The sequence below is a fragment of the Kogia breviceps genome, chromosome 8 (assembly GCF_026419965.1).
Source record: "Kogia breviceps isolate mKogBre1 chromosome 8, mKogBre1 haplotype 1, whole genome shotgun sequence".
In the NCBI taxonomy this organism is placed as follows: Eukaryota; Metazoa; Chordata; class Mammalia; order Artiodactyla; family Physeteridae; genus Kogia; species Kogia breviceps.
Genome location: NC_081317.1, coordinates 33,023,451 through 33,044,820, shown reverse-complemented (window position 1 = coordinate 33,044,820; position 21,370 = coordinate 33,023,451). Strand labels below are relative to the sequence as shown.

The following is a 21,370-nucleotide window of genomic DNA, read 5'->3' as shown; positions in this document are numbered from 1 at the left end:
CCCAGTCTGTTCCACCCAGAGTCCCACATGGATTAGCAGTGACCCTGTGAAGATGGACAAGATTTGCAGAGAAGGCTGCTGACTGTGCCAGCAGCACCACCACCCCAGCCCCTTCCCACAGCTTACTAGTTCTAACTAGCTCCTACCAAGGGCCCAAGCACTGTCCTGTCTCCATCCCCTCTGGAGACACTCCCTGCTGCCCAAGTGTGTGGTCTCCCTTGCTACAAGGAACACACTTAACTAAGGGGGTACTCTGGGGGCCTTCCCTGCTGAGTGTATGCCCCAACTTCCTGCATTAAGAACAGAGGCCTGGCAGATCCAGCTGACTCCTAGGCCACCTCCTCTGAGCTCTGTTTCTGCCACATACACAATCAGACAGCAGGACGAAGCTTCCCACTGCTGTGGACGCAGTGAGCCAAGAGAGGGCCATTAATCTCGATATGATACTCCTGCTACCACAGCCACCATGCTTCCTCTTCCTACTTCCAGATTAAGATAGACCTTTAGAATTTACCAAAATTGTAAAGATTGAGGCTCTATAACCTGCCTTTACCTCAGAATCACTTGGATTCTAAAGAAATACAGATTCCTGGACCTATCCCAGACATGCTAAATCAGGTTCTTTGGAGACTGGGGTCAACAATTTATAATTTTTTTTTAATTAAAATTTTAAATAGATAATGCATGCACACAGTAAAGCACACACACAACACTTGAATAGTACAAAAGAGCAATGTGTCTCTATTCCACGTCTGACCCTCTCATCCCTGGTTTCTCTTTCCAAAGACCCTCTCGCTAGCTTCTTGGGGAGTGCTGTCCATGCAAGTACATGTGCTGTGAATCCTTCCAATGCACTGCTTCACAGCTGCAGTTTCAACGTATAAATGAGTGTGCTGATTTAGGTTGGAATTTATACTTTAAAAAGCTCACGAGTGATTCTAACATACAATCAAGTTTAGGAGCCACTGATCTAGTTCACCCCTAAATATGTATTAAGGTAAAAGCAAAAAGCTAAAAATAACTTTACTCACTTCCAACAATACCAAAATTAAATGACAGAGGGGGAAATTACTACAACAGGAATAGAAAGTTACTCTGAATATATATACCAACTGTACTTCCGAATTCCAACAAGATCCCTGAGTGAAAAATTCCTTGTAATGCCAAATGAATTTAACTTGAAGGAAGCTAGCTGTTGAAAACTTACTAATAGTTCTAGAAAACTTCACCCTGATGTTAAATGAAGGCTCTAATTAACTATTAAAGTAATTATAATACAAACAAATCTAAAAAATGTGAGCCTAAAAAAATTACAGACAGCATGGATTGGTAGGAAGCAGGCTGACCTAAGCTGGGGCCAGCCAGCATGAGTTTCCCTCATGTATTAACTGTGTAACCTTGCAAATATCTTGCCATCTCTCCAGGCCTGAGTTTCTTTACTGTTAAATAGTGATAATTTCTACTTATTTCCTACTTTCTAGGATCGTGAAGCCCAAATGAAATAATTTATGTGAATAAATTTTGTAAATTAGAAAGCTTTATACAATTATTATGGCATGCTATATCATATATCATTTTATGGTTCAAAAATAATTAAATAAAATTCATTTAATTCGATAACCACGAGAGATAGTACATTTTATTTTACTAGTTAGAAAGTCTGACAACTTAAAAATATGAACTCATTTTGAAGTGCTGCAAGACTCTTTAGCTAACACTAGTGACAACAGTCTATAACCTGATTTTAATTCTGAGATTGAATATATTTATCAACTAATAAGAAAAAAATAAGTCTCTTCTCTTAATTATAGGAATTATACCTAGAAAATAACCAAATTGAAGAAATAACTGAAATTTCTTTTAATCATACCAGAAAGATCAATGTCATTGTACTACGTTATAATAAAATTGAAGAAAATAGAATTGCTCCTTTAGCCTGGATAAATCAAGAGTAAGTACATGCTACAATCTGACTTTCTTAGATGATTTCTTTCCTTTGCCATTATTAAACAGGGTATGAACATGGGCAAGTGAGGGAGGTGACAGCATTCTATCTTAGTGAACCTCTCCCTACATAAAACTTGGCTATTTGCATAGACTTCAAACTGTTCATGATTTGACTGATGTTAGGACGACCATGGTCACTGCTGCTGGGGACACCCTACAGTGTGCAAGTGCTAAGCCCAAGCAGTGTGACCTTAGGTCTGATCACTGTTGTGCTCTCTGCTGACCTCACAGGCAGTCATGAAGTTTAAGTGAGATAATCCCCCACCCATAGTGAGGAAGGAAGCTGCTCTCCTCCCCACTTCTCCCTCACCATTAGGTAGAAGCACCAGCATTCACTGTTCTATACCACACTGTCTTCATTCCTTCAGACTATTTCTCTATTTCAAGCGCTACAAAACAGACTAAAGAATGCCTGACCCGATATCGGAAGCAAAAAGCAGAGCCCATCTTCCTGGAGAGGAATCAGTGGTCCCAGGCTGTAGCCTCAGTGAAGGGCAAAGTGTGGAGGCCTTGCTCATCAGGAAGGAGAGGATTAGCTACACAGGGAAGCAGGGTCAGGCCCTGGCAGCAGCTGCATCAGAGCAGATCTAGAGTCATGTGGTGAGGGAAGGAGGGATCTGAGTGGCACCATGGGGACAGGCATCTTTCAGAAGCAGGACAGAGATGAAAAGAGGCCTTGAGGGCCAATTAGGTTCAGCAGGATGTGACAGTGGCAGGGCAACTGAGTCTTCATCAGGTGAAAAGTCTTCATGGGGTGGGCAGAAGCCACAGGTGAGGCTCTGGAAAAAGCCAGACAGTTCAACACATTTCCCAGATCTTCTGGCTTATTAACAACCTTTTCTAGATGCCTCATTCTCACCCCAAGTCCCAGATCCCAGGTCATCAGATCAAATGTGGAACAAGAATGCAAAAACCCCTCAACACTGCTACTTTCTTGCTGGGACCAGAGATGATTTTAGGGTTTGATGTCAGCTAGGACTCTGGACTTCATTTCTGATACCTTAGAGATATTTGGGGGACCTCTTTGGGTCTCAGCATTACCCCTGGGATATGAGTTTTTCTCTTTGAACTCTGGTGCTCCTCTCTTAGAGAGGAACTCAAGCAGCTCTGTGGTACCCGGGTAAGAGCACTAGCCTTGCAGCCAGACCACCATACAGCCACACTTGCACTGGGAATCATTAAAGCACATTGAGTACTGGCAGGAAAATGGACAAGCATCTTGACTGGCTTGTCAAAACTTTGAGCTTACAATCACTGCCCTGAAGTCCTCACTCTGTTTACTCTTTTCTAGAAATCTAGAATCAATTGACCTCTCCTACAACAAGCTCTACCACGTCCCCTCCTATCTACCCAAGTCGCTGCTGCACCTTGTGCTCATCGGCAACCAGATAGAGCGCATCCCTGGCTTTGTGTTTGGCCACATGGAACCAGGTCTGGAATACCTGTACCTGTCATTTAATAAACTTGTGGATGATGGCATAGACCAAGTTTCCTTCTATGGGGCTTATCATTCTCTGCGAGAGCTGTTTCTGGATCATAATGAATTAAAATCTATACCACCTGGGGTACAAGAAATGAAAGCACTACATTTTCTGAGATTGAACAACAACAAGATACGGTAAATTTTGGCCTTTTCAAGTATCCATGTAAATTGTCATGGGTGACAAAATATAGGATTAAACAACCATGATATGATGTCTGGAATTTACTTTAAAGAAAAAAAGTGACAAGAGGTTGCATTAAACAAGCTTGGCAAATGTTAATGACTGTTGAAGCTGGATGATAATAGGTATGTAAGGATTCACTATAGTGTTTTTTCTACTTTTCTATGTATGCAAACTTCCATAGTAAAAAAATGTAAAAATAGAGTATGATTATATAATACCTAGAACCTTAGAGGCATGTTCAAGTGAGGCTTCAAGGCAGTAGACTATGGTGCTAATCCCACCTCCATATGTAATTTCAAACACTGTAATCTGTAGAACACAAAACCTAAGTATATGCTAAAATCAAAATTGCTTCTATCTAGGTTTTTCTGAAGACAAAATTCTGAATAAATTTATTAAGACTCAGCTCCCTCACTTCTGAGGATACATTTTTCTGTGTGTGTTCCGTCTGCTGACGGAGTCATCACCCCTGCCTAGAAAGTATGAATGTCCCAAGAATTAATCTAGAACACTTTGTTAGTGCAGCCAACGAGGGAGGCAGATCCCAGAGCTCTGTGGTCCTGTCTTTGGAGATTATACCCCTTACTCCTTTACCTGTCTCTACATTTCCAAACACAAACTCCTGAAAAATAAAACAAAGAAAGAGTCAAGAGTTTATATGGGAAGAGGTGGGGATGGGAAAGGCTTTAAAGATTCAGAGTCAAAATTTTTTGGCCAAAATAATTCCTAGGTCATGCTTATATGCTTCCTATTGCACTGCATCAGGAGACATACAATATCTTTCCCATTCTGGTGGGATTTAGGTGGTCATGGCCTGATATCTCCATTATAACCTTTCTCCTCCACCACTGAACCAAAGGTTTTTTCACTCACAGATGTTTATTGCTTGCATCTGTTATTTTGTTAGGGGTAATAAAATGGTGAATTTCTATTTTTGTCATTCTTTCCACATTTTATAGCTGGACTTCCTCTGTAAATAATATTTTCTTTTCAATTAGGGCAACTTTGTTACTCTGAAAGGTAGACTCAGTTCTTTCCTTTAAACTGCCTAGCAGAGTAAGAAGTTGGTTACAGATTTGTAACTGTGTGAGGTGATGGATGTTACCTAAACTTATGGTGGTGATCATTTCAACCACATACACATACATCAAATCATTACGTTGTACACTTTAAACTAATACAATGTTATGCCAATCTTTATGAAACTGGAAAAAATTATACATATGCATTAAACATGAAGGAAAAGGACTATAAACTATATTAAAATTTTAATAGTGGCTGTCTCAGGATAAAAAAGAAGTTGGTGCCTAAATACTTCTGCTTTATTAATTTGTTTTTGGCTTTCTCTCTCTCTGGAGAATCAATATGAACTTATGGCTTTATATATTAAGAATGTTTCAATCAACTGCAATTACTGTTCTTACACTGTCCCATCTTTGGCCAATGGTAGCCCTTCGAGTTGGTTCCTGTGTCCTTGGATAGGCCTCCGTAGATCTTGGATGGCTCACTTTTATATTCCCCTCTACAGCCTGATGCCAGCCTTCTTCCAAAGAGCCCTAGTTCCTCTCACTGGGGAATCGTGTTCAGAGGTCCCAATCTGGGCACCAGGCATCTTCTTTTCAAATGTGTTGTTACTGTTTCAAAGCCTTTCAGTGGACTGCCAGAAATATGTATTTTGTGAAGAAAAAAAAATGAGTTCATACTGATATTCCCAAGTCAAATTTAATGTTACAGAGAAGTCTGGTTTTTTTTTTTTGGTTTTTTTTTTTGCGGTATGCGGGCCTCTCACTGTTGTGGCCTCTCCCGTTGCGGAGCACAGGCTCCGGACGCGCAGGCTCAGCGGCCATGGCTCACGGGCTTAGTTGCTCCGCGGCATGTGGGATCCTCCCGGACCAGGGCACGAACCCGTGTCTCCTGCATCGGCAGGCGGATTCTCAACCACTGCGCCACCAGAAGCCCGAGAAGTCTGTTTTAAACTTGCTTATCTTACACTGAAAATCTAGGTTCCCAACAATGACTTATATTTACTATAAACAATAGTTTCAAAATGATAACACCATTATTACAACTAACAACAAAAGTATTTAATTAAGTTTATTATATTTTTAGTAGTTCTATTTGTCCTTAGAATATGTTCCATGAAGGATGTATAGCTTAAATACAGAAGCTTTCTCTGTAACAATAGGTCAACAACTTAAAATTCAGATAGGTCTTTAATTTGCTTTGGTTTTTAGGAATTGCTACTTTCTATATAATATTTTTCTATGCCTGTCCCTTATACCATATTCCATCCTTTCCCATAGGTTAAGTTTTTTTAAATTTATTTTTGGCTAAGTTGGGTCTTTGTTACTGCGTGTGGGCTTTCTCTAGTTGCAGTGAGCGGGGGCTACTCTTTGTTGCAGTGCGCCGGCTTCTCATTGCAGTGGCTTTTCTTGTTGCGGAGCATGGGCTCTAGGCACGTGGGCTTCAGTAGTCGTGGCACACAGGCTCTAGAGCACAGGCTCAGCAGTTGTGGCGCATGGGCTTAGTTGCTCCGCGGCATGTGGGATCTTCCTGGACCAGGGCTTGAACCCATGTCCCCTGCATTAGCAGGCAGATTCTTAACCACTGTGCCACCAGGGAAGCCCCTAAACTTTTAAATTAATTTCCCACTGATGATCCCAGTGTTATTTTTTTTTAATATAAGCATACACACATGCATTCATATTCCCTACTGCCTCTCACAATTATTATACAAATTATTACACCAAAGGATTATAATTTTTTTCTCTCTCTCTGGAAAGAGTGTATTATTTTTTCTGTTCTTCACTTTTAAAAATTATCAGTATATCCTGGATAGCACTTCATATCAGTATGTAGAGAATTTCCTCATTCCTTTTTACAGTTGAACTATATATATATATATATATATATATATATATATATATGTATATATGTATATATTTTAAAGTATTCCACTATATGGACATTTTATTGAACCAGTTCCTTATTGATAGACATTTGATTGTTTCCAATTTTTATACTATAAATAATGCCACAACGTACAACTCTGTTCAAATGTAATTTTGTCTTTTTCCAGTCTAACTTTGGGATAGATCCCTAGAAGTGGGATTGCTGAGTGAAAGGTATAAAATACACATGTAATTTTGCAAATTCCTATCCATGGGGCTGTACTGTTTTGAATTTTCTTCAATGATGTTTGATCCTATAGAGACTCATCATCAGAACATGTTAATAAACTTTTGGATTTGGGGGGGAGGGCGTTGGGCAAATCTGGTAAGTGAGAGTGGTATGCCAGTATCATTTCAATTTACATCTTTCTTATCATGAATGAAATTAAGCATCATGTTTACATGCCATTTCATTTTCTCTTCTGTAAACTGGTTAACAAGGTATCTTTTTTTTTTTTCTCATTTCCCTCTCCTCCTAGGTTTTTAGGTCTTTGTATATTAGCCCTTTATCAGTAATATAAGTTGCAAACACTTTCTCCTAGTTTGTGATTTGTCTTTTAACTTTGCATTAAAAAACAAACAAACCTGTAGTCAATTTATTAATCTTTTCTTTTAGTGCATCTGGTTTTTGAGTCACACATAGGAAGATTTTTTTCCCCCCACTCCCAGGGTATGACCATGTTTTATTCTACTATTCTATGGCTTCATTTTTTCACATGTAGATCTATGACATATCTGAAATTTTTTCTGGTGTATAAGAAAAGGATGCAATTTTATTTTAAAAACAAAAGAGTTTTAAAAACAAATGTAAAATTTAACTCCTAAATTATGAAGACAGAATATTACTTGGATCATTTATGACTTGCATGTCTATTTTTCCTTAGGAATATTCTTCCAGAACAAATTTGCAATTCTGAAGAAGATGGTGATTCAACCCTGGAACATCTTCATCTTGAAAACAACTATATTAAAACAAGAGAAATATCATCCTATGCATTTTCATGCATAAGATCATATTCAAATGTCATTCTTAAACCACAAAATATCAAGTAATTCCACGTTTTTCTTTGTCATTTGTAAATTATACTCACATATCTGTTTCAGTAGCATCTTTCATCAATAAGAGATATATAATGTCATGTTATACTTAGTATCATTATGCTAGCCAACCTGATTCGCCAATGCACATAAGAACAACCAAAGACATATCTACAAGGTTTAGTCTTCTAGCAGTTTTAGTGAAGGTTTCAGTTTTACACTCTAGAAAGAGGCCATCTCATTGCAAAGTTTTCTCATGAGAATAGGATGTTGTGTGCTACTGAACTAGACTGGGAGAATCTGTAACAAAATAAGCATGTCCTTTACAACAGATCTTAGTATTGCTATTAGCTAAGAACTCCCTAAGTCCTTTTAAAAATTATGTATATTACGGTTCAAGACCAAGAAGTTGATAACAGGAAAAAATAATAGGTAGAATCTATGAACTAGTGTTCTGTTTATTATTCTACTGTTAAAGCAATAATTTATTAATTTTCTATAAGACCTTATGATACAAATACTGGTATAAATAAACTAAATTATTGTCATAGCTTTAGATCCTTCTATTAATTACATGTGGAATTAAAACACTACTATAAAGTTAATTTCCTGGTTTTGAGAATTGTACTATGGCTAAGTATATGGTTATTAACATTAGGGGAAGCTGGGAGAAGGGTATATGTGAATTCTATATGATTTTTGTAATTTATCTGTAAGCCTAAAATTTCTCTGTAAGTCTAAAAAGTTTAACAGTATTTTAAGATCACCCTCATTATTCTTCGCTCAAGATCAAAAGATTTTATGGGAAGCAGTGGAGTTTGCTTAAAATATATGTTAATTTTCCTTGACTAAACCTTGTAAATGTAAACCTAATGCATAAATTTTTAAAAATTTTTGCTCCTCTGGTCATTGTTAGTACCTCTTTTCTTTGCCCTAATTTGCTCAAATGTATCCTTTTACTCAGTTCAATTTAACATAAAACTATTAGTATTCACTATGTACTAGACCCTAACAAAACCATACATTAAAATTTTCATTATGTAATGATCTTTCATCTTTATTTCTAAAGTAATTTGTAAAAGACACATACAGAAACCACATTGACTTTTCTTGTTACTCTCAGTTTTGTACCTTGAAAAAACACCAGATTAGGAACTTAAGTTCTAGTCTTGGCCCCCTTGGGCAGGTTACTCTAACTTTTCAAACTTCAGTTATTCAATCTTTTAATAGTTCTCTCACCATCCTTAGAACCTTCCAGCCCCACTTCACAGGGTCATTATGAGAACCAGCAAATAAAAAGTATCTGGGAAGCGTGGTATGCATGGTGAGTATACTTATAATTGCCAACATTTCATATAAAATTAACAGCAACCAGCATATTCAACCAAAGTTGATTATTATCTGGACAGCTTTCAAGATGTGTAAGTTTGATTTATCCCATTTAAGCTAAGGTTATTTCTAAGCCCCTTTTCTTAATATCTAGGTTTTTGAGATTACAAAATGAACAAGAATAATAATATGATACAAACTGTTAGAATCAAGGGTCAAAGGCTTAAGCCAAGTGGCTAAGAAGAGAAATAAAATCCTATGGAACAACAGTTGAGATTTATAACTAGTTTAGGAATGTAGAAGCATTGCCAATTTAAATTGGCCAAGTTGAATGTAAGAGACATGAAAACAAGAAGATATGGTTATTCACTTAATCAACAGGAACCCTTGGGCTTCTCTGGTGGCGCAGTGGTTGAGAGTCCGCCTGCCGATGCACGGGACACGGGATCGTGCCCCGGTCCGGGAAGATCCCACATGCCATGGAGCGGCTAGGCCCATGAGTCACGGTCGCTGAGCCTGCGCGTCCGGAGCCTGTGGTCCGCAACGAGAGAGGCCACGGCAGTGAGAGGCCCGCGTACCGCAAAAAAAAAAAAAAAAAAAAAAAAAGACCCAACGCAACAAGAACCCTTGTGCAATGCTTCTTGCTGTGTGAATATAAACGCATTGACATAAGTGGTTTAAGGCAACCTAAACAGTAAACAAAATTAGTGTCAGAGGGGACTCAAACTGAATAAAGTGAGTCAAAAGATTAGCATCCTGGACAACACAGACGGATACTGAAACACTCCAGCATTCATTTCTCATTCTGACTTCAATCAGATGTGTTCCAGGTGCTGTTCTACAGAGACATGGGTGAATAGATCAGATGAGGTCTCTGCTCTCTGGCAATGCATACTGCGTTAGGGACAATAAGCAGGAAATCAAATAGACAATCAAATCAACAGGCCAAGTGTGATGAAGTCAGCAGAACAGGGTGGTGATGCAATGAAGCATGCTGGGTTCCTGAGGCCCCTCTGCCTGGGCCTGGGGGTACTCCCAGATTGTGGGTTTCTAGAGTGTGCAAACAGCACAAGTTGCAGTAAGACACAGCAATCCCTGGAAGCCTTGGAGTAACACCAGGCCCAGGAACACAGTGAGACCCTATCGTGCACTCAGGGACACCCTGTTGGGAGCAGAATCTCTAGAAAGGCTAAAAATCAGAATGACTAATGAAAGCTTTGTTTTTAAGTTGGAAGATGCTTTTATTTCTGATTTTATAATTTAAAATATAAAATATGTCTAGCATTGAACTTGTTTGCTTTGAAACTTCATTATGCTCTGGATAGAAGCTTTAATTCCATTTTTTAAAAAGTGATAAATGTCCATATAGCAAACATTCTTCATGATATATAATGTTTAAAATAAAGAGGTGCTCTGTTTGGCTTCAGAAATATGCTGTAATTACAAATACATATGTACACTAAGGAAATCCTGGCCCAGCTATGGTCTGAAAATATTAATGGTGTGTCATCTTTGCACATAAGTATGAGGAGTACTAACTAACTTTTCAATTTTGAGATTTGGCTTATAGTAGATTAAAATATTTCAAAAAGCACTAAAGATAAGATGTGGTTAAAGAAACATATAGCCTAGAATCATAAGGAAATAATTACACCAGGAATCAGGACACCTGGGTGCCCATCTTGGTCTCCAATAATTATGTAGTCATTTTACTTTTCTGAGATCACTTGATTCAATTATAAAATAGCACGCTGTGTGAATATAAATGCACTGATGAACACATCAGTGATTTTCAAGCATGGCTCATTAGGAGTTCATGGTGCCCTGGAGTGGAAGTGTCCCTAAAGAGGAAGTACACAGACTCTCTTCAGACAAAACAGCTTTGCTACCATCAGAAAGGGTTAGCTGCCACTGTTCCTGCCTGCCTCCCTAACCATGCTTATTTCTTGAAACCAGTAGACAAGGTACTATATAAATCACACATCAAGTTTTAAGAATCATAAGGAACATTCGGCCAAAGTCCCTGGTCCTTATCCTCTGCTCAGCTCCTCCCACACTTTCAGAGTACTTCGCTGGAGAGCTCTGGTCTGAAGAAACGCTTCTCAGGTATGCAGATTACAGCTGACTGGACACAGCCAACCTCTGAGTATGCCAGGGCAAGGAAGTTTAGTAGATGTGTCTGTTCCTTTGGAGCTCGTAAGGTGGGATCAGCCCTGAGCACTTCTGCCACAACCAAAGACTACTGACCTCCAACCTGAAACACCCTGAAAGGCAGTCAGCATAAGTACGTGTTCTGTAGGACAGGCAAAACATGGCACAGTGCTATAGCGTGCACAGACTGGGCTCACATCCTCGTCTCTGTCAGACTGTGTCACTCCCTATGGAGAAGGCAGGTCAGGATGACCCCAGCATCCTGAGGGTGAGTGTGTGGCGCTTGGGAATGACAGGGAGTAGGTGGCTGAGTCTGGACTTAACATGCATCTTCTGAATGAAGTCCCCAAAGTGGAAAGTCTGGACACCTGAGAGTGCATATGGCACACCTCTAAATCTGAGGGTGCAGGGCACCTGGTTTGGCAGGTGCTGCCAACAGAAGCAAGAGGATACAACAATCTCCTTGGGCTTGTATTGTCAAATGACTCTACACACATCCCTTAGGAGTCAGGCTTATGAGGTTAAAGTTAACTACTCTTAGGGATGACTGCTTTTATTAACATGGAATACACCACCCACTACATTAGTTGAAATCTGCCCCTGGTCTGCATGGACACCACTAAGAGCAGTGAGGATGATACCCCATTCACACATAAGAATGCGATTATTCCAATACCTGTTCAAACTACATAGTATAAACCTTTAAATTCATTGGGAAGTGTTAATAAATTATAATGCTTATTTCCAGATAATTTTAGATTTGTTAAGTATGTGGAAATTTAAGCCACAGATGATGGGTATATAGCTAAAGGATAAAATCCCAAATTTTTACTGGTGCCACACATTATATTAAGCATAATGCTGTGTGCTATAGGCAAAAGTGCCTTCCCTGAATTGACAAATTTAGATCAGGAGTAATAAAGGAAGCCTGTGGTATATATGATATGGGAAATAACTAGCACTGAGTTTGGAGAAGAAAAGATCAACAGGCTTGAGCTGGGCCTTGAAATAGGATTTGAATCATTTGAGGGGGAAGGAATGACTGACTAAAAGAGGTATGAGCCAAGCATAGTTGAGGTTCACCAGTGGAGGAAAGATTATACAGGAAATAAGAGGCCTGGGATGGCTTGGAAGGCCAGCAAGAAGAGACCAGACTTACTGTGATGAGAAATGCAGTGCACCACCAAAAAACTCTGAAGGGAGGAGTATGTCATGAAAGCAATGGTTTCAGGAAGGAAAAAGAGCCCACCACTGTAATAATCTAGAAACAGAATAAGTGGGACCCCCACAGCACAGGTGACAGGAAGAACAAGCAGGAACAGGAATAGGTATGACAGAGAGTTTGAAAAAAAGAAAAAAATATCTACATTCTTATCGTGGAGATTAAGTCTGAGGGAAAGTCTGCCATAATTAGTGACCACCTGTGGTCTTCTGAGGGGATCAATCTCAGAAGGACATTATGAGCCATGAATAACTGAGAATATATTAAAAATAAAATGAACTGATTGACTGTAAAAAGAAAGAAAGAGAATAAAAGAGAAGAACTACTAGTGGATAGTGATCTACCATGTAAGGGACACACACAAAGAAGAGAAAAGGAGACAAAAGGAGAACTGCTCTGAGTCTCATTGATACTGTTGAGAAGCTGTAAGAAAGGGACGGTTTGGGTGAGAATATGTTGAAGTTGCGGGGGGTGGTGGTCACCATGGAATTCAGGCAGGAGGATGGGAATGCACTCAGCTGGAGTGGAATCCAAAGGAAAAGATACACATTGAGGGTCAGGTGAAGAGAAGGACAGGGGAGTGGAACCCTAATGAGCACCGACTTCCAATTTCAAGGGGAGCAAGTACCCCATAAGTCTCCATCTGACTTGAGCCATATGATCTGATCTCAAGGAGCTTCCAAGGTACAAGACAAGCTGTGCCTAGAAGCCCAGCTGCCTGGGAAGCGACCCCTCCCTTTGGCACTCGGCATCTCTTCCACCAACCTCGTGAAAGACAGATCTGGTATTATGAGTTAGGTCTGCATTGATTATTTCTTTGCATGTGGGGTGTTGTACGGTAGATGGGTAGGAGGTGTATCTTGTTTTCCCCAAAAGATTGTACAACTTAGAAGAAGAGAAACAATTCATTTCTTGGATCCCTGCATTCTGTGTACAAAGTAGGTACTAAAATGACTGTTGATTCCTCAGTCTAAACAATCAGCTCATGAGTTGTCCAAAGTTGATATTAATACTACTCCTAAACAAAACAAAAAGAAATCTGCAAAATTTAAGGATTTTTAAAGGAAAAGCAATAAAGATTTATATAGGGTCATAAAATTAATAAGGAATAATTTCTCTTATTAATATTTCCTGACATGGACATTAGAAGGCACAGAGTATATTTTATAAAAAATTAAGTCATGCTTTGACAACTGGTAATACTTAGTAATCAACTGATTGTTCTCCATAACAGCAACTTTGACGATGTTTTCCAAAGCCATCATTTAAACAACATGAATTACTAGGTTCATAGATGCTGACATAAAAGAATGAAATACTCATGTTCTGCTGTTTCAGTGAAACCTCAAAGGGCTGGGTAAAACCCTCTATGATATCTATTCCATCTCTTTCCCTTATTTAGAAAACAGAAACTTTCCTCAGAGGAGAAGTACTTACAAATTGGTGATAACTGAATTATTCAACTGTCCATAGTTCAATTCAGACTCTCAGTCAAATTAAAATTCAAAAATATTAAAAGTACTTATGAAAATAGAAGTTTCTGGCCAGCTCTAACATATACCAGATGACTCCAGGGGCCCTTAAACCCTAGAAGTTTGTGAAACATGAGGTCCATCTCTTGAAATGAAAAAACAAGAATGAGTATCTTGGGTCTGAATTGGAATCCTTATTAGCTGTGGGCTTGGTCAAGTTACTTAGACTCTCATTTCCAGTTTCCTTGCCCATGAAATTGAGGAGAACATCTGCCTACCAAGGCTGCTGGGAAGGTTAAATAAGGTGATGTCCATGACAGTACTGAGCACAGGGTGGATGTCAGATGAGTGTCCATTCCTTCATGGATAGGCATTGGGAAACCAGCAGGTAGGAAGGTTCAGTGACTTGCTCAAGGCTGCCAAGTCTCATAATATGGTAGATATTAATTATTAAAGGACATTGATTCCTTAGATTGTGATATACAGTGGAAAAAGGAGTGGGCCTATTACAGTAGGGCATGAGTCAGCAAATGCTCTCTGTAGACGGTTGCACTCAAGAGGGACTCTGCAGCCATGTCAGCGTCTCTCTTGAGCTTGGCGGTCTTTGTGCTGTGTCACTGCATGCTCATATCCATCACACAGAACAGAATGAAAACTAGCTTAGAACAAGGGTTAAGCAAGGGCTCGAGCCTTACTTGAGCAAGGTCTCTCTAAACACAGAGTAAAACCAGGACTCATAGAATCTAAACTACTTATTGTCATAGATATGGCAATAGTTTAGAAGCAGATTTTAAAAAAATCCTGATTATAGGAAACAAAAGTAATTCTGACTTGTAAGTGTGATTCACTGTAATAATATAACACCAAAAAGGGAGAAAAACTGTATTTAAAATAGCCAAACTAGAAGAATATTTTATCAGTAAACCTGTCCTGCAGATGGACTCCTACCTCAGAGATAACCCATAAGTGGGTCTACGGGGATACAGTAAGAGTCTGCATGTAATCCTTGGCCAGGTGCAGCATGCTCTGGGCAGATGGTTCGCCTGGGGAGTTTAAGTATTTACTATCCTTGTAAACATCAGCTCTGATTAAACCTACTCCAACAGAGCCAGAGGCATTTGTGAAAAATTTTCAGAGAAACTAAAATCTACTTTAAACAGCACAGATATGTGTTAGTATACATTTCATCCTGTATGTCTTAAACAACGCTTTGGCATATTAACGTATAACTCACATGTCGTTGCTTCAACATGCTGTACAGGAACGGTTGAAACTATGTCATGTTGGAATTTGGTCTGTCACACACTGTTATGTGCAAAGAGGTGAATGTTTCTAACTAGATTAATAGAGCTTAGTGATTACACAACTAAAAAATAAAGGCATGACTGTTTCTTCTTTGACATTATGTTTCCCTTTCTACATGAAAATGGATTAAAAAACTTACAGTCTAGCATATTTTTTCCCCTTGCACAAAATGTGAAGAATGTGAATCCACACAAGGGAAAGCAGATTGCATTAAAAATAACATGTGATTGCACTAAACGCATATTAGTTTGGAAAAGAAAAGGAATACATCATGTTATTAGAATGTCATGGTGTGTTTCTAAGTAACAGACTCTCTGTGGTCAAATAAACTTACATTGAACTATCAGCTTATACAAGCAAATCTTTTTATAAATTGGAATCTGCTGAAGGTTCAATTGCTTTACATAAGTTGAGAATTACATTCACAATTACCAAATTTATACATGAACTGTCTGAAATGCTAACTAGTATGTGATACTCAGAATAAAGAATGCATTATAAATTGTAAATCTACTCTAGGTCAGTAGTTCTTAACTATTTGAAGGATGGACCCCTCCCTTTGAGGATATGATAGAAGCTATGATGGACCTTCTATGCAGAAAAATACACATATACAAACACTCTGCATGTGTCATAAGGCTCATAAAACCCATCCTAAATCCTCTAGGGATTCTTGTACAATAGCTAAGAATCTGTATGTAGAGTAACACCTTAATTAACTTAAAATATATTTTACATGTAAATATTTCACTAGAGTTAAAGATAAATCAGAGATAAAATTAATTTAAGGCAAATTGCCTTATTTCCCACAACTATTTAGCATTTATTTAGCAATATTTTTATGGCCATAGAAAAGTTGAAAGAATACAGTGAACATCTACATATTCTTCACCTACATTCACCAATTAATATTTTGTCACCTTCATTTTATCTTTTTCACTCTTTCCATATCCCTGTCTATACATATATATGTATTTGTGGGGTACAGGGGCTGGACCATCTGTATGTAAGTTGCAGATATCATGTCACCCTAGTATACTTCAGTATAAGTCTCCTAAGAACGAGGACATTTTCTTACATAACCATGAGACAATGATCACATTCTCTCACATTATCAAACCCCAGAAATTTAACATTGATTCAGTTTCAACATACAGTCCATATTCAGATTTTCCCAACTGTCCCAATAATGTCCTAAATTGCTGTGCGTGTGGTATGTGTATATGTGGCTCAAGATCTAATCAGAGTTCACTTGCCTTTAGTCTCCTAAAATCTAGAGTAGCAATTCTCTGCCTATGTGTTTCACCCCTTTACTTTTTGAAGGGTCCAAGCCAGCTATCAAGTAGAATGTCCCCTAATATGTATTTGTCTGACTGTTCCCTTACGATTAGATTTAGGCAAAACGTTTTTGCCAAGAATCCCACATAGGTGATGTCATGTACTTCCTTTTGTATCATATCAGGAGGCACAAAATGTCGGGCTGGCTTGTTATTGGTGATGCTGAGACATTGGTTAAGGTAGTGTCTTCATCTCCTTGTAATTAAGAAACATCCTGTAAGGTAAGACTTTAGGTCTGTGTGAATATCTTGCCATCCAATAACCTTTCACTTAGTGGTTTTAGCTCCCATCTTTGCCTAAATCAGTGACTATGCTGGAGGCTTCACAGTGGTGATTTTCTAACTCTGTGATTCCTTCTGCACTCATTAGTTGGCATTCCTCTATAGAAAAAGCTATGACCCTTTTGACCCTCTTCCCTCTGTTATAAAAAGGATTTTGCATTTGATGTACTATAATCCATTGCCATTCTTATTTGAGGTATTCAAACTGTGCCTTCACCTAGCTTCTATGTTCTGTTCACAGTCTGCAGTAATCTCTGAGTGCTTTTGTGCTGCTGGTATGATGAAATGTTTCAGGCACACTTTACAGATTCCCTGGCCCTGATCTATTACTTGATATTTTTCTCAGAGGCCTTGCTCCTTCTTATGAAAAATGGCCCTTAGAAACACAGATCTGGAAGTTAGATGTGCTCACTGCTTTTAGGTCTTCTCAGTTAAAAGCGCCTGGAAATTTATTTAAAACAAAACCATTATCTGCACCCATTCCTGAAAGCAAACTGACCTTTGAGGCATTACTTAAAAATATTTGATACCTACATTTTTATAAATTCAACTCAATTCATTTTAAATGACAATTTATGGCATTAATTCATCTTCAGAGAAAAACATCCAACAGGATGATGACAGGAGCTCAGCCTGCAAGTTGCAGAAGCAAGTCCTTACCAGCACAGGGTATAGAAGAATGGGAGCTGAGAACCAGGGACCAGAAGCCCATCTGAAGAAGGTTGCTGCCATGAGCTCAGCCAATTGCTGGAACTGCACAGGAATTCAGGGCCGGCTTTGTCAAACTGAGTTTTTAAGATATGGTAAATTTAGACTTTGATATACAATTTCCTGGTTTTTAAAAATACCATATGCTCCAAACAAACCATATCTGTGGGCTGAATACTGCCCATGGGTCATGATCTACTGTATAAAGTCAATTCTCATTATAAATCAGAGCCTAGTCCACCATGAAGGATGCTTGAACATTCAAAACAACCCATAAAATCATATCAAACCCGTGAATTCACTTCTTTCAGAAGTCTTTGTGAATGCCTACTACATACAACCTCTGTTATGCATAAAGAGCATACATTATTTACATCCTAGGATTTGATGGTCTAGAACATTCTTAAACTAGGTATTTGAAAGGCACATCCCCTCACTCCCTAGGGTTTCCCTGACAATCTCCCATCCCATTTTGCTTTTCTTCATGGCACTTAACACCGTTCTTTGAATAAACGGATGGACAAAATTTTCCTGGTAATTTATACTATGAGAGATGATTACACAATCCATTCCAATGTACTCAGAAGGTTAAGGTAAACAGGGGAGGAAGCACCAGATACCAGCTGACAAACATCATAAAACTCAATCGTCATAGTGATACTTGAGCTCGGGAAGGTGTCTCATGTGACCACAGTCACCCCTACCCCTCACCCACTGGAGTTTTAATTTGCATGAGGTGATTTCTACAGCCCTTTTCAGTTCTCATTTGTTTGGGCTTTGACCACTGTTCTCCATTTCTACATTAGCAGAAGGTCAGGAAAGGGTCTTAAAAATTATATGCAAGCTTGGCTTAAGCAATTTATTTTTATTTTCATCATGAATGGAATATTGGGCCATGCAAGAAATTTGTGTTGATGTTCCTTTTATGCAATCAATGTTTCTGTTCATAAAATGTCAGTAGAACGAATATTACTTTTCTAATTTTGAAACTTATCTTGTTTAAAACATAATAGTGTGCAGATTATTCATGATTCCCAAAGACTCTGTTTGATATAGTAACACTATTTCTCCAGTTTTTAGACCAAGGCCCAATGAGGCAAAACCCAAACAATAAAAAACAAACATGTAGAAAAGAATTAGGTCCCCTTCATAGGACCCTTATAGGAACCAAAAAAGGAAGATTTTTTTCCTCACAATGCTCTAGGGAAGAGGAGGTACACTGATGTGTCTGGAATGACAACCTGCAAAGGTGTGGAGAAAAAACTCCAGTTTATATCCAAATGGTGTGTTTGTGCACGCTGGGCTATCTCTGCAGTTGTGAGGTAAAGCTTCCCACCTGCAGCTCCAAGACTGTGGGAGGGGTTTTGGGCCCTGGGCTGTACTTCTAGTCACAATGTCAGCAGAATAGGGTGAATAAGCCAAAAAGACCATCTGCATCTTGGCATTATACTCCAGGGCCCATTTCTTTCCCTAAGCCTTCTGACTAAAGATCACAGCAACATGCTGGAGGAAGATAAGCTCAGGGCTCACAAGTGAGGAGAGGAGAGAGGCTGCAACACATCTTTAGAAAAACAATCTCACAGGAAGTGCCTCCCAGCTCTCTAGACAAGGTGGCAGAACCCTGCCTAGACGGGTGGTGGCGGGGCAGATGCCATGACTGAGAGGAGAGGTGAGGTGAGGCTGGGAGAGTGACGTGGGAGAGGAACACTGTGTGAGCACAGGCAAAGGTAGAGAGTGGGAGGCACACATCCCACTGAGAGGAGGAGCTGTCGTTCAGCCCCAGCCAAGTGTTGCCATGCAAAAACAGGAGCCACCCAGTGGCAAGGCTTTACTTATCAAGAGAAGTTGAAACTTCATAATTTTAAAAAATATTTATCTTTTTATTTTTTTGGCTGTGTTGGGTCTTCATTGCTGCGTGTGGGCTCTCTCTAGTTGCAGCAAGTGGGGGCTACTCTTCGTTGTGGTGCACGGGCTTTTCATTGCAGAGCACAGGCTCTAGGTGCGTGGGCTTTAGTAGTTGCAGCACGCGGACTCAGTAGTTGTGGTGCATGGGCTCAGTTGCTCCACAGCATGTGGGATCTTCCTGGACCAGGGCTTGAACCCGTGTCCCCTGCATTGGCAGGAGGATTCTTAACCACTGAGACACAAAGGAAGCCCCACAATTTTTAAATATAGAGCAATTCTACCTGACAAAAACACATACACATGAGCCTCAAATGACAGATCAAGGAATGCTTAAAAGTTCATAGCTACACTCCAAATGGAAATTAACCCAGTTGAATGAATATATATATGTATATACATATAAAATATATAATTTCTGGTATATTCATACAGAAGAATATCATATAATATAAGTGTACCTTGGAGATATTGCAGGTTTTGTTCCAGACCACTGTGATAAAGTAAATATTTCAATAAAGTAAGTTACACGAACTTATGGGTTTCCCAGTGCACTATACTGTGATCTATTAAGTGTGCAATATCATTCTATCTTAAAAAAAAAAAAGAACAAAACTTAATTAAAATGATCTTATTGCTAAAAAATGCTAACCATCGTCTGAGCCTTCTGCAGGTTGTAATAGTAACATCAAAGACCACTGATAATAGGCCACCATAACAAATATAATAACAAAGGAAAAGTTTGAAATATTGCAAATTACCAAAATGTGACACAGAGACACAAAGTGAGCAAATGCTGTTGGAAAAATGGCACCAATAGATTTGCTCGACACAGGGTTGCCACAAACCATCAGTTTGTAAAAAAACAAAGTATCTGTGAAATGCAATAAAGTGAAGCGCAATACAAGAAGGTATACTTATAATGAGAATGAACAAACTATTGCTAACCACAATGACCTGGATGGATCTCTAAAACATAACGATGAATGAAGAAAGCCAGACTCAGAAGAGAATGCACTGTATGTATAAAGTTCAGAAAGCTATAGTTTTTGAAGTCAGACAGCGGCCTCCTCTGAAGAGATAGTGATTCTGAGGGGTCCGGGAGTGCTGGGGTTTCTTGATTAGATGTTTGTGAAAATTAATTGAGCTGTACCATTACAATTTTTATTTTTTTGTAATGTATACTTCAGTTAAAGTTAAAAAAACAAAACAAAACACTGTGAAGGACACAGATTTTTGCCCAAGGAGCTTCCCATTTATGGCCACTGCTTTGATGGAGCTCAGGTTAATAAAATCCAGTTCAACACTCACGATGTCCCAATTCATCAAGGTAACAGACAAATGTTTTGAACTAAACATAACTGAATAAATGGGAACATGAGCATTATAACCAAACAGGAGGCCTGCCAAACTTCAAGTGCTGCACCCAGGGCAGGCCTAAAGCTCTGCAGAGGCCAGCATAAGGGACTGTCTGATGTGAGGGCCACAGAAGTATATTTTATTTAAGTGGGGGCTGGGTGCGCTGCACATTGGAGGCACAGTGCTTTTGCTATGGCTTGCTTCAACATGTGCCCTTTCTCTGGGAATCAGGAACAAACGACAGTCAGATTCTTTGTGTCAGGAAGAGACCAGACTCTGATAAACTACTGGAAACACGCTTTGCAAACAGGCTGCCCCCCAAATCTGCACGTCATGAAGATACTAGTTTGGCGTTACCTAGTACTTAGGTACCCAGACTTAGAAAAATGTCCTCTTGAAGGATGATGTCTTCATTGATGCGGGAATTGGGCATTCTCTCAGGCCTAATTGTGAATGTTGTCTTCCTGCTCCCATGTCCTCCCTAAATGCTATGTGGTCATAGGTGATAGTCTCTTGAAAAGTGAAAGTCCAAGCAGGCTTCACCTGTATCCTTGCATCAGTGTCTGTATCACAGCATATAGGCTGGGACCAGAAGCATTATATAGGGCCTGGTCTGCAGTTCCCCTGACATGCCTGTGGC

The 21,370-nt window shown here is 39.2% G+C and overlaps 2 protein-coding genes across 16 annotated transcripts in view; one reads left to right on the top strand and one right to left on the bottom strand.

Moving 5' to 3' along the window:
* ECM2 (extracellular matrix protein 2) overlaps positions 1-8,707 on the top strand; it is a 38,067-nt gene extending 29,360 nt beyond the window's left edge. For 7 of the 15 annotated variants that reach the window (XM_067041132.1, XM_059072415.2, XM_067041133.1 and 4 more), the window contains exons 8-10: positions 1,812-1,951; positions 3,299-3,625; positions 7,510-8,707. In XM_067041132.1, coding sequence (XP_066897233.1) covers positions 1,812-1,951; positions 3,299-3,625; positions 7,510-7,678 — 636 coding nt within the window. In that variant the 3' untranslated portion in view covers positions 7,679-8,707. Of the gene's footprint in view, positions 1-1,811; positions 1,952-3,298; positions 3,797-7,509 lie in introns of all 15 variants that reach the window. The other 8 variants (XM_067041130.1, XM_067041129.1, XM_067041127.1 and 5 more) reach the window with 2 other exon arrangements.
* The window catches only part of CENPP (centromere protein P), a 205,699-nt gene that overhangs the window by 69,147 nt on the left and 115,182 nt on the right, over positions 1-21,370 (bottom strand). The gene's annotated exons all lie outside the window — the stretch shown is intronic.